The following is a 12610-nucleotide window of genomic DNA, read 5'->3' as shown; positions in this document are numbered from 1 at the left end:
AGAACAAACTGATAGTTGCCAGAGGGGAGATGGATGGGGGGCATGGGTGATTCAGACAAAAGGGATTAAGAGTAGTTTTATCTTGATGAGCACTGAGTAATGTACAGAATTGCTGAATCACTGTCTTGCACACCTGAAAATAATACAACACTGTATTGTTAACTACACTTCCATTAAAAACAGAAACAGAAAACAGAGAAATGGTTAAGTAATAGCCACCACTTATCGAGTATGCCTCTACCATGTACCAGCATTGTGCTAGGTCAAAAAATCATACTTCCTCACTGTTGTTCTTACACTAGAATATTAAGTGACTAGGATAAAGGAAACAAGTGCTCAATCTGTATTTCCAATGACATTTATGACAATCCTAAGGACTAACACAAAAATAAGCTTAATCAATTATATGAAATGAACACTTTGATAGTTTGACATGACAAATTCTCCTAAAGTAAAGCTAATAAGAAACAACAGAAGTGTAGAATGAAGTGTCCTAGAAAAGATTCAGATCCTTCTAATCAAGTCATCATCACCTCACTTAATTGACCCACATCTGAAAAAAATGTAAGTTTTAAAATTACCCAATGAAAGGAAAAGTTTAAACCACAGTACCCACTGAAGTGCTTTAGTAATAAGTTTATTATTAATCTTTTGGATATATCTTATGGATATATACACTAACCTATAAAACTATTAAGGATAATTTTAAACAAAAGATTACAAAGTACAAGATTCAAAAAGCATCAAAAAAGTTATCCACGTACAGATAGACTTGTACACATCTTTTGTATTGAGTAACAATATCTTACATCTATTCTTTAAGTACGTTGGTAAAGAACTGCCAAAAATTTCAATTTCTCATTTTAAAATAGAGAGTAGCCAATTCAATGAATAATGCACTCATTTAGTCACTGCTAGCGACTTAGTTTATAAAAAAATGTTATTTTTACTTCCACAACTTTAACTTATTCAAGAGTTATACTACTGATATCAAAACTATTATTTTATAAACAAATATACAAATCATTATCATTTCACCAGTTAAAAAACAAAGACACAAAAGTCTTTCAAATCTTACTGGATATAACTGGGACATATGTATTATTAAATTTCATAATGGGCCTATGGGCCTAAGGCACTCTTATCCCCTTGCTCTACTGCTAGTTGCCTTCATTCCTTCCCCCTCTCTAGAACTCTACTTATTACCTCCCCCCAACCATCAGCAAGAGCAAGGAATGCTGCCCTCCCTCAAAACAAAAACAAAAACAAATCTGAGTGAAATGCCAGTTTTCTTCTCATGATACTGTAATGAACAAAACATTAACTATACCAATATAAAAGTGAAACGGACCATAACTAGGAATAAAGTGAAACTGATGGAAACGAACCAAAAAGCAGACAGAACCTTGGCTGACTCTATTTTTTAAAGTAGCCTATCATCAGCAAAAAACTAAGGCATAGCGAGCTGGCATGTTCATTAACATAAACAACCAAACACAAATATATAGCATGTAATATAGAGTATTTAACTACTACTGCTCTACTGTTGAAAATATTGGGCCTTTTAATTTTTTTTTTTTAATTTATTTATGATAGTCACAGAGAGAGAGGGAGGCAGAGACACAGGCAGAGGGAGAAGCAGGCTCCATGCACCGGGAGTCCGATGTGGGATTCGATCCCGGGTCTCCAGGATCGCGCCTTGGGCCAAAGGCAGGCGCCAAACCGCTGCACCACCCAGGGATCCCAAATATTGGGTCTTTTAAAACTAAAAATTTACAATCTAAAAATTCTATCTTTTACCACAAATCATAATGATCATATTTAAACCCTACAAACAATCCCTATAAATTTCCAACACCAACCAAAAAAGCAATGTTTAAGAAATTAAACTGAGGTCATTTCACTATCTGGAAACTTCATCTGTGTTTTTACATAATGTTAGATACTAAGAATAGCATAGGACATTTCCCCAAATGTAGTAATCAATTCAGACACAAAACAACAGCTGATCTATTTCAATACTTAAATGGAGAGAACAGACTGGGATTCTCAACCTAAATTCTCAAATAACTTTAAAATAGTAAATAATACAACTCAAGATACATCTTTTGACAGTTTTTCCATTCTTAACTTTTTCTTAGTCCTTACCCAAACTTCTGCAGTTGATAACTCCCACTTTCAAGACCTCCTACTTAAAAATGCCTGACTCAACACTGCCTAGCCCCACAGCGTACAAATTTCTCAAAAATTCTAGTCTCTTTTTCTCCACTACAGAGAAAAACAATACAAATTTACTGGAGACTGTACATTTTTGTTACATTATATCAGACATTATAAAAAAAAATATATGCAGAATACCACTAAAACAAACTGTGCAAAGTCCCTGGTTTGAAATTACTTAAAATATATTAAGAAAAATAAAATATATTTGGCCCAATACTTATTTGACTTATTTGGCTTAAATTAAATATGCATAAGCAATTTTTTAAATAGAGATGTAAAAAACAAAAATCCAAGAAAACATCTTTAGTGAAAAACATACACAAATTATTCTGGCAAAACAGCAAAATACCTTCTTATATAAAACTACCATGTAAACTCTTAATAACCAAAAGGCAACTGAGGATAGGATTTTCTCTTTTATCATAATTTTAAAATTATACCTATTACTGATACATAGAGTTCTCCCATCATTTTGTATATGAGAAGGAAGAGATTCTAACAACAATCATGATCATTGACAAAGAGTGTCGCTATGGAACCATAATTCAAGAACTGAAACTGTAAAAGTACCTAAGCCTTCTTTTTTTTAATTTTCAAAAGAAACACTTAAAAAAAAAAAAAAAACCTGAGTGTAGGAAACATGAAATGTAAAACGACGTATGCTTTACAAAATATTTTACTCTATGCATAAAAACAAAAGACATACAAAACCAGTACCAAAGTCAATCAAAATGGTGTTACTCTTGAGGCAGATGACTTAGAATTCTTACATTCCTAGTATGAGCCTGGTAGTCTGTTTGTAAAAATCATCCCATTCACACTTAGGAATACACACACATTTTAAACACCTCATGACAAGTTGCTAGAAAACTTCTGATACTGGCAAGTTAGATAATTAAAGGTATCCTACAGGCCATCTTGAATGTGATTTATCTGAAAAACCAATTTTCAACAAATTTCTAATCAAATAAATAAATAAATGAAATAACCACCACTTGACTTTTACTTCAAGACAATCGAGCTTTACTGGGAACAGAGACATTTTAGGACACTTTCCAACAAACTAAAATTATTCATTCGTATTCCAAAGATACAAAACGCTTCTTTAGCTAAAAGCCAATGTACCAACACAGGTGCGGGTGGTGATGCGGGTTCTCCCAACAGAGACAGCCGCTGGATGCTGGAATGTGCTCTCTCTAACAAGGGAAGCAAAACTGAAGCCAAGCCTTCCAGCCTGAAGGTCACATGGACCTACTGCGCTCATCTCTGATCTATTCCACTACAGCGCGGTCTTCTAAAGCTCATCTCTATTTAGGGAAGTGAGGACAAAAATCTAACCGGTTTAGGTTTGCCTTAGATTTATAATCTATCTAACCCTCAAGTGGGAGCTGTTCCCAAACATTCTCCACCAACTACTATCACAGAATTTTTTGACTATTATGTCATGCTATTCTACAAACATGACAATTTTTGGAAAGCCCATGTTTAGTAGTTTCCTTTGCTTGCACCACATGGAGATGAAATAAAACCCCGGCCGAACGCCACCTTCCAGATCTCATTGACCTAAGTAAGACATTTTACTATCTCCTCCCATTTCAAGAGTGATTCCCAAAGTCTGGGAAGGAATGTTTCCACCAATAAATACCTTTCCACTGAATGTGTGTTATTCCGCCATGCGTTAGGCAACTGTAAGCAATAATCCATTTTGCTCATCACAGAATTATTCAAAAATCTCTGACTGCTGACCTAAAAAAAAACTTAAGTTCTCCCTCCTGAATTCCACATTAAAATAAGCCAATCATTGAGCAGCATGGTTTTAGTCTTGGGGAAAATATCTACCAAAAACCTAAAAAAAAAAAAAAATCTGGAATAACTGGTATCTATTTCTTCATTGTACATGCATTTAAATGCACGGACGGCACCCATCCTGTATTTAAGTCTCTGTTATAAACACACGTTCACACGAACACGATAGCTACCTCTCCGTGTGCCGATTACAGGGTCGACAGCTTACTCCGAGAACTCCTCGCCAACAATTAAATCCTAATGCCCACCCAAAGGGAGCTTGCTGAAAAACACAGACTCACCCCATTCCAGGTATTCAAGAATGTTCTTCTCCCTCCGCAGCGGAGAATTGTTGCACTCATCGTAAAGGCAGATGAGGATGTCCAGCAGCGTCTCCACGCTGAAGCACTGCCCATTGGTCTGCGCCGGCCCGTCCAAAATGAACTGCTCCAACTGCCTCAAGCGCACTTCTCCAGACATGGTTGCTCGGGGGGCCGCCGCTTTCCACTTCCAGGGGCCGTGCGGTTTGCACTCCGAGGATCCGAGAGCCTCCGTGGTCAGAGGCGCGGTGTGCACAATCCGCCCCTCGCTCCGCACCCGACTGTCATGCACCGCGGGGGCTGGGTGACACCCCGCCGCGCCAGGAAGCCCACTTCACCCGAGCGTCTCGGATCCCGCACCCGGGCATGGATTTGGGGGGACGAGGGGGGAAAGTTACCGTAAGAGAGATCTTTAACGCATCTTAGAACGAAGAACACAACCGTGTGCCGTAGGTTTAAATAAAATGATAATTAAAAGTACGGCGAACCCAATAGTCGGGATTGCCTTTTAAAAAAAAAAAAGAGAGAAAGAAAAGAAAAGAAGAAAACCACAAAACCCAACTCTTCTCCTTCATTCAAAACGCAACTCGTGCAACACAATCCCGCAACGAATCCGGCCGCATCGTCCAGGAACCGGGTCCGATCCGCATCAGCAGCTCACTTCCCAGGAAGGAGGAGGACGGGAAGGGAGGAAAGCCCCAGAAGGTACATGGGGGAGGGAAAGGCTCCGCGCTGCTGCAAAGGCGGCCGCCCGCCGCTGGGAGAGCGCCCCGGCGGGCGGGCGGGCGGGGAGGGGGCGGCGGCGGCGGCGCGGCGCGGCGCGGCGGCGGGAGGGGGGCCGGGTCGCGGCCAGGCCCCCGAGGCAGCCCCTCGGCTCGCCGCCCGCCCGGTCCCGCCCGGAGGACGCGCTTCCTTTCTCCTCACGGCTCGGCGGCGACTCGTCCCCGCCGCGGACTCCGCGCCTCACTCCTCATCGCCCTCGCGGCGTCCGCCGGGGCCTGACGCGCGGCGCGGCCGGGAGCGCAGGCTGCGGCGGCGCTCGCCCCGGCTCCGGGGGCTGCGGCTACTCCGCCGCCCGCGCCCGCCCCATGGCGGGGGGTCTCCGGCCGGGGGCCTGCGCCGCGCCGGGCCGACAGCCGCTCTCCCGCTTCGGCCGCCCCGAGGCTCCCGACGCCCTGGCGCGGGAGGGCGGGCGGGCGGGCGGGGGCTCGGATTCACAGGACGCGGGCGGCGCCTTCTCCCCCTTCTTCACGCCCCGGGGCTCAGGGCATCTTTCCCCGACGAGGCGCAGGAGGAGGGGTCGGAGCGGCCGCCGAGGCGAGCAGAGGCTGCGGCAGCCCGGCTCGCAGCCACTCCCTTCCTCTCCGTCCCACCCCTCCCCCGCCTTCCCGGCCTGGCGCGCTCGCGCCCTGGGCTCCGCGGGGCCCCCCCCAGCCCCCACGCGCGCGCCGGCCGAAGGCGCGCCGCCGCGCCCGGATCCAAGATGGCGGCCCGGCCGCGCGCGCGCCGCCCCCGGCCCCCGCCCCCCGCCCCCCGCCCCCGCCCCGCCCCCGCCCCCGCCCGAGCGCGCGCGCGCGCAGCCGCAGGGGTCGGGTGCCGCGGCCGCGCGGAGCAGAGGGGAGGCCCCGGCGGGAGGGCGGGGCAGCGGCGGGCGCGACGTGGAGCGCGGGGGCGCGGGGGCGCGGGGGCGCGGGAGGAGCGGCGGAGCGCCACCTGCCCTCACGTTGGCCGTGGCGGGGCGGGGGCGGGGCGGGGGCGGGGGCGGGAGGAGACGAGGGGCTGCCCTGCGGAGCCCCGTGCGCGCCCCCGCCCCCCAGATGCGGTTCCCGCGTGTCATTCCCAGGACGGACGCAGTGACACGCTCGTGTGCGCCAAGGGCACAGCGCCCACCTCCTGCCCCGAAAGGTCCCCGCGCGCGGCACTGCGCTTCCTGCCCGGGGCCCCTCCGGCCTCCGGCGCTTCCACCTACAGGGGAGCCGCGGTGGGGGGGTCTGCTCGGCGGGCACGACCCCCGGCCCCGGGGGCGCCCCGCGCGGTTGGCCCGGCCGCACCGCAGACGCCCGCGGACCGGAGCCTCTCAGCGGCTGAGCGGCCCCGGCGGCCCCGGCGCACAGGAGCGGCGAGGGCCTTCCCGGTGTCTCGGTGTCGGGAGAGCTCTGTTTACACGTTCCTCCTGCAAGCCCCCCACCCCCACCCCCACCCCGCAATGAAATGTACCACCAAACTGGGTCACTGCCTTTCTGTCATTTCCTCTCAAAACTGCCATCTCCTTCATCCTTTTTCTTTTTTTCCAAAATACAATTATGTGATGTGCTCTGCCTGTGCCCGCGGGCCAGTTATGTTTTCTATTAATGCCCACAATGGCATCTTTTTACATCTTCATAACACGGAAGCTGAAGAGCAGCTAGAAATGAAGCCTAAGAAATGAAGGCTAACAAATTATTCAAGTTGCTGCGAGTCGCAAAACAACGATGAATTTTGCGTGAAATCTATGCTCGCGAAGTCTACGCTCGCCTGGCATCATTTCCCATGTGCTGCGCACACATGTGTGACACTTAAACAAAAGATCAATCGTTTCTAGCCATGACATCGTCATGTGTGTGTGTTGTCTGATTATAAAAGTAATAGGCAAAAACGAGGTGTGTAATCCTAACGTAATATTTTGGTGTTTATTATTCAAGCCTTCTTCCCGTGCATTTTAACAAAAGTGATACATAATAAAAACAGTTATATAGCCTCCTCTCTCTCTCTTTTTTTTTTTGTTAAAGATTTTTTATTTATTCATGATAGGCATAGGGAAAGAGGCAGAGACACAGGTAGAGGGAAAAGCAAGCTCCATGCAGGAAGCCAGATGCGGGACTCAATCCCAGGTCTCCAGGATCACACTCTGGGCCAAAGGCAGGCACTAAACCGCTGAGCCACCCAGGGATCCGCTGTAGCCTCCTCCTTTCACTTAGCAATATACTATAAACATCCCTTCAGGTCAACAAATGTTCTTCAACAACATGGTTTTTAATAGTGAGGCCAAGACATTTTAACACTCCTATCTGACCTTGGAAGTGGGGTAGCAAAGAAAGAAGCCGTTTCGTCTGCCTTCCCACCATAGAATGGGCAGACTCTAGGATACCTACTTACCCAACTTGTAAGTAACTATAAAGAAGAATTTAAAAGGGAGAACCTAAGTAGTGTCTGGGTGGCTCTGTTGGTTGAGCCTCTGCCTTCAGCTCAGGTTATGATCCCTGGGTCCTGGGATCAAGCCCCATATTGGGCTCCTTGCTCAGTGGAGAGTCTGCTTCTCTCTCTTCCTCTGCCTGCCACTCCACCTGCTGTGCTCCCTGTCAAATAAATTTAAAAAATCTTTTTTCAAAAATTAAGAAAAGAGAAAACCTAAAACATGTTAGGTCTCTGTGAGTGCTAACTAATGATGGAAGTATGTGAGATACAGGTAAGTTTTTTAACAAAAGAGTCAAGCTGCCAGTCCACTCTCTACCTATTCTGTTAGCAGTTGGGTACCACCCACAGTCCAGGGTATTGATGGTTGCTTAATAACCTTTTCCACATTATTTAGAGAGTAAAGGGGAGGACTTATTTAAAAAAAAAAAAAAAAAGGCACAAAGAGAAGGAGGAATGTTGGGCCCAATCAATTTGGCTTGAATAATTCAAGCTCAGAGACTTAATAATTAACTAGACACTAAACACATTGTGTGGGTGTTATTTTAAATGTTCCGGTTGAAGTGTGAACATGCTTGTTAATGAAACCGGTCTTAAGCCAAAGAAAGGCGCAGCCCCAGCAGCCCCACAGCGCTTGAAGTGCTCCTGTAAAGCCAGAGTGGCACAGGCGGTATGGCACAGTGTTGTCTGGGAAGGGAGCCTAGAGGAAGTCTTTGTGAAATTCTGCTTGGGGGCCTGGAGATCAGATGTAAGCTACCACAAACACAATTTGTTTAAAATCATCAGAAAAAGTTTTATATGAAAGTGCCGGGAATCATTCTAACCCTTCAGCAAAGAAAGGGAATGAGACAGGACCAGAAGACAGGAGTGAAAAGAATAGGACAGGACGGGAGTCATTAAGCCTAGTCTCCAATGCAAGCTCCATTCATTTATCCAATCCTCAGATTCTGGCCTAAGACTCAGAGAATCAATGCATCATTGAATATTTGTAGGGACCAAAGCCACTCTTACCTTGATGTATCTTGCTCCGGAATGACTATAGGTTCAGTGATGGAAAACAGGAACCAAAACAAGGTGCATGTCACATCACAGTCCCTTTCTGCCCAGCACAACCTGACCTAGCAAATGAATGACTAGGTTTATCAGCCTCTGAGGAAGAAACCCGACCTGGTCCTCACTTTATACTGGCTCCCACACGAGTAACACGGACTGCAAAGACTAGGTTTTTTTTGTTTTTTTTTGTTTGTTTGTTTGTTTTGTTTTTTTTTAAAGGAAGACTTTGTAATTGGTAATTGCTTCCTTTACAGAATACTGGCAGTGTATAAATACTGTCCTGAGTCCTTTGGACACGTTATTCTATTCAATCATGATAAACATAGGAAGTAGAAAAATTATCATCTCTGTGTCATAGACGAGAAAACGAAGCCTAGGGAACTTAGATCCATAACTAGCAAGTAAGCAAGGAACTATACAGGTCAGCACCAGGCCCACACAGCTCATGCCAAGTTCCGTGGTTTTATTTTATTTCTTTTCTTTTTTCCTTTTTTCCCTTCTTTCTTTATTTATTTTTAGATTTTAATTTTTAAGTAATCTTTACACCCAACGTGGGGCTTGAACCTACAACCCCGAGATCAAGAATCACATGCTTTACCAACTGAGCCGGCCAGGGAGCACCAGGGCCCATGGTTTTAACCACTACACAAGTGAGGTCTGAAAGTCTGCAGAATTCTGTAAACCCAGACTCTTGTTGCAACCAGGAAGCAAGGAGATAGAGTTGTTAGTTCACATATTTGGGCCTTAGAAATTGACACACAGGCAGACGAAGGAAACAAGTATGATGTGTCAGGGTCCAACCAGAAAACCAGAAATCGCCTGTGTATTTATACCAGGGAAACCTTAATTCTTGGAAATGATTTCAAGCCCTGGGTGATAGCAGGGTTCAGGAAACAAGGAAGAGCAAGTTTTTACCCAAACTATTAAAAAAAAAAAATGTTTTATCTCTGAACGAACACTAAGTAGGTTTTGAAGTGCCTGGTTTTAACATAGGAGCAATTTTCACTCCTCTCTTTTCATATTTATTTTGCCTTTTTTAAATCCCTCAAAAAGGTTAAAAAAACAAACAAACCCTACTCATCTAGGGCACGTTTAATTAGGTTCAGAGAACTAATGTTTCCCACTTGCTCATCAATGGATCTTGCTTATCTTTAAATCTCTTGTTTAAACTTCTCATTAAAGCTCTATGTAAACAAGCTCTACTATAAATGGAATTTTCAGAAATATCCTTTGGGTCAAACATTATGATTCAGATATTGTCCACTCTTGGACTTAGTTAGGAAATTTGAACATTAGAAAGAGAGATGGTCTTCTCTTATACATTCCATCAGCAGGAAACATTTGGCAAGACTCCATGGCCATGTGTGATAACAAATCTCAAGTCTGCTAAGCCAGTATGTTCCTCTCAGGCCTGAGGTCCATTGGAGGTGACATAGCTGATACCCAGGAGCTGGCAGCCAAAGAAGTGAGAATTGGAGAATCCTGTTACCACACATGGAAATTGCTCTGGTACAGGTTAGCAGTGACTTCCATGTTACCAAAGCCAACAGTCATCAATCCTAAGTCCACTTTTCATTTGACCTTTTAGTGGTACTAGACAGCACTGATCACCTCCCCTTAACCGACACACTTTTCTTCACTCTTCTTCCGTGCTCTCTTGATTTTCTCCTATCTCACTGGCCACTCCTTCTCAGTCTTCTTTGGCATGTCTTCCTTGTCTTTCTGATGTCTACAAACAGGACGCCCCAAGGACCAATTGTTGAGCCTTCCCTCTCTTCTACCTACGCCCATTCCCTTAGGTGATCTCAATTGGTCTGAAGGATTTAAATATTAGGGCACCTGGGTGGCTCAGTCGGTTAAGCATCTGCCTTCAGCTCAGGTCGTGATCCCAGGGTGCTGGGATTGAGTCCCACATTGGGATCCCTGTTCTACAAGGAGCCTGCTTCTCCCTCTCCCTTTGCCTCCTCCCCTCTGCCTCTCATCAATAGATAAATAAAATCTTTTTTAAAAAAAAAAGGATTTAAATGCTATATATGATGGTTTGAAAAACATGTCACAAATTCTTCATCATTCTTCTCATCAAGAGGTTGGGTCTCTATCCCTTCACCTCGAATCTAGGCCAATCTTAGTGGTTCCCTTGTAACAAATAGGAGACAGTGGAAGTGACTGTTTCACTTCCCATAAAAGATCACGTAGCCTCACCTTGTCCACTGGAATATCATCACAAGAACACCACACTGCCATGTAAAATGTTCAACTGTTATAAGAAGTCCAGCTGTCCCCAGGGCTACCATGCTAGGAGGGAGCCCAAGCCATAAAGAAACCCCATACAGACACTAAGTTGGCAGCTCTAGGCAGCATCAACTGCCAGACATGTGACTGAAGATGTCTCTGGAGGATTCCAGCCCCCAGCTGTCAAGTCTGGGGCTCCACCCCAACCAAGACCTCAAGTCTTCCCAGTGAAGGCTCCAGGCATTGTGGAGCAGCCAAGCCATCTTCACCATAGCTTTTCCAATTTCTGATGTACAGCATCCATGAATCTAATAAAATGATTATGTTAAGCTGCTACATTTTGAGGTAATTTGTCATGCTAAAATAGCAACCAAAATAAAATATAAATGCTGATAACTCCCACATTTATTTTTTTTATCTGACTCATCAGCACCTAGTACCAGGGACCCATGCACTACCTTCTAGCAGGCTTTGTCTATTTCATATAACTCCCTCAGAGAACCAGGGGCAGGCACTGTCTCTTTCTAACCAAGAGGGAAATGAAAAGGCATTTTCCTAAGAGACTCCCCGTTGAGCTGCCTACTAAGAGAAGCTACCTGAGAAGATAGTAAAGCTATTACTCCTCTGGGAGCTTGATGACAGGTACATCAAGTGCCCCAAAGAGGTGGTCTTTAGAATCCTGTCATCACATCAGATAAAGGGTTAGTATCCAAGACCTATACAGAACTTATCAAACTCAACACCCACAGAACAAATAATCCAGTCGATAAATGGGCAGAAGACACGAACAGACATTTCTCTAAAGAAGATATCCAGATGACCAACAGACACATGAAAAATGCTCAACATCACTCAGCATCAGGGAAATACAAATCAAAAACACAATGAGATACCACCTCATACCAGTCAGTTAAAATTAACAAGACAGGAAACAACGAATGTAGGCAAGGATGCAGAGAAAGGGGAACCTTCTTACACTGTTGGTAGGAATGCATGATGGTATAGCCATTCTGGAAAACAGTATGGAGAGTCCTCAAGAAGTTAAAAAATAGAACTACCCTATGAACTACTAGATATTTATGCCCAAGATGCAAACGTAATGTTCTGAAGGGGTACATGCACCCCAGTATTTATAGCAGCAATGTCCACAATAGCCAAACTATGGAAAGATCCAAGATGTCCGTTGACAGATAAATGGATAAAGAAGATGTGGCACATTTATACAATGGAGTATTACTCAGCCATCAGAAAGGATGAATACTTAACATTTACTTCGATGTGGATGGAACTGGAGGGTAATATGTGCTGAGTAAAATAAGGCAGAGAAAGACAATTATCATATGGTTTCATTCATATGTAGAATATAAAAAGCAGTGCTGAAGATCCTAGGGGAAGGGTGGGAAAATTGAATGGGAAGTAATCATAGAGGGAGACAAACCATAAGAGACTTTTAACTCTAGGAAACAAACTAAGAGTTGTTGGAAGGGAGGGGGTAATTTTGTGATGGGCATTAAGGAGAGCATGCGATGTGATGAGCACTGGTTGTTATAGACAGCTGATGAATTATTGAACTCTACATCTGAAACTAATGACATTGGCTAACTGAATTTTTTTTTAAAAAAAGAATCCTATCATCCTAACATTACAAATCCCCGAATTCCTAAAGTATAAAGTAATAAAAACACTATTCTTTGAGAAAGGTAGGTGGTTTGTCTACAAAATTTTTTAACGAAAGGAAAAAAATCTTTAGATAGGTTATAAATTTTGAGAAAACAAGATGGGATATCAGTGTCCTCTGCTGTGCAATAACCGTTAAGCAGCAGTAA

At 44.7% G+C, this 12610-nt stretch overlaps 1 protein-coding gene across 17 annotated transcripts in view; it reads right to left on the bottom strand.

Annotated features, from left to right (window-relative positions):
- The window catches only part of CDC42BPA (CDC42 binding protein kinase alpha), a 309366-nt gene extending 304254 nt beyond the window's left edge, over positions 1 to 5112 (bottom strand). For all 17 annotated transcript variants that reach the window (XR_005362267.1, XM_038542788.1, XM_038542797.1 and 14 more), the window contains exon 1: positions 4311 to 5112. Coding sequence is in view for 16 of the 17 variants with exons in the window: in XM_038542788.1 (XP_038398716.1) it covers positions 4311 to 4488 (178 nt within the window). In the remaining variant the exon portion in view is untranslated. The remainder of the gene's footprint in view (positions 1 to 4310) is intronic.
- Between the last annotated feature and the right edge of the window lie 7498 nt (positions 5113 to 12610).

The sequence above is a fragment of the Canis lupus genome, chromosome 7 (genome assembly GCF_011100685.1).
Source record: "Canis lupus familiaris isolate Mischka breed German Shepherd chromosome 7, alternate assembly UU_Cfam_GSD_1.0, whole genome shotgun sequence".
Taxonomy (NCBI): Eukaryota; Metazoa; Chordata; class Mammalia; order Carnivora; family Canidae; genus Canis; species Canis lupus.
Note: the sequence above shows the minus strand (reverse complement) of the source record. Positions and strands in the feature narration are given on the sequence as shown.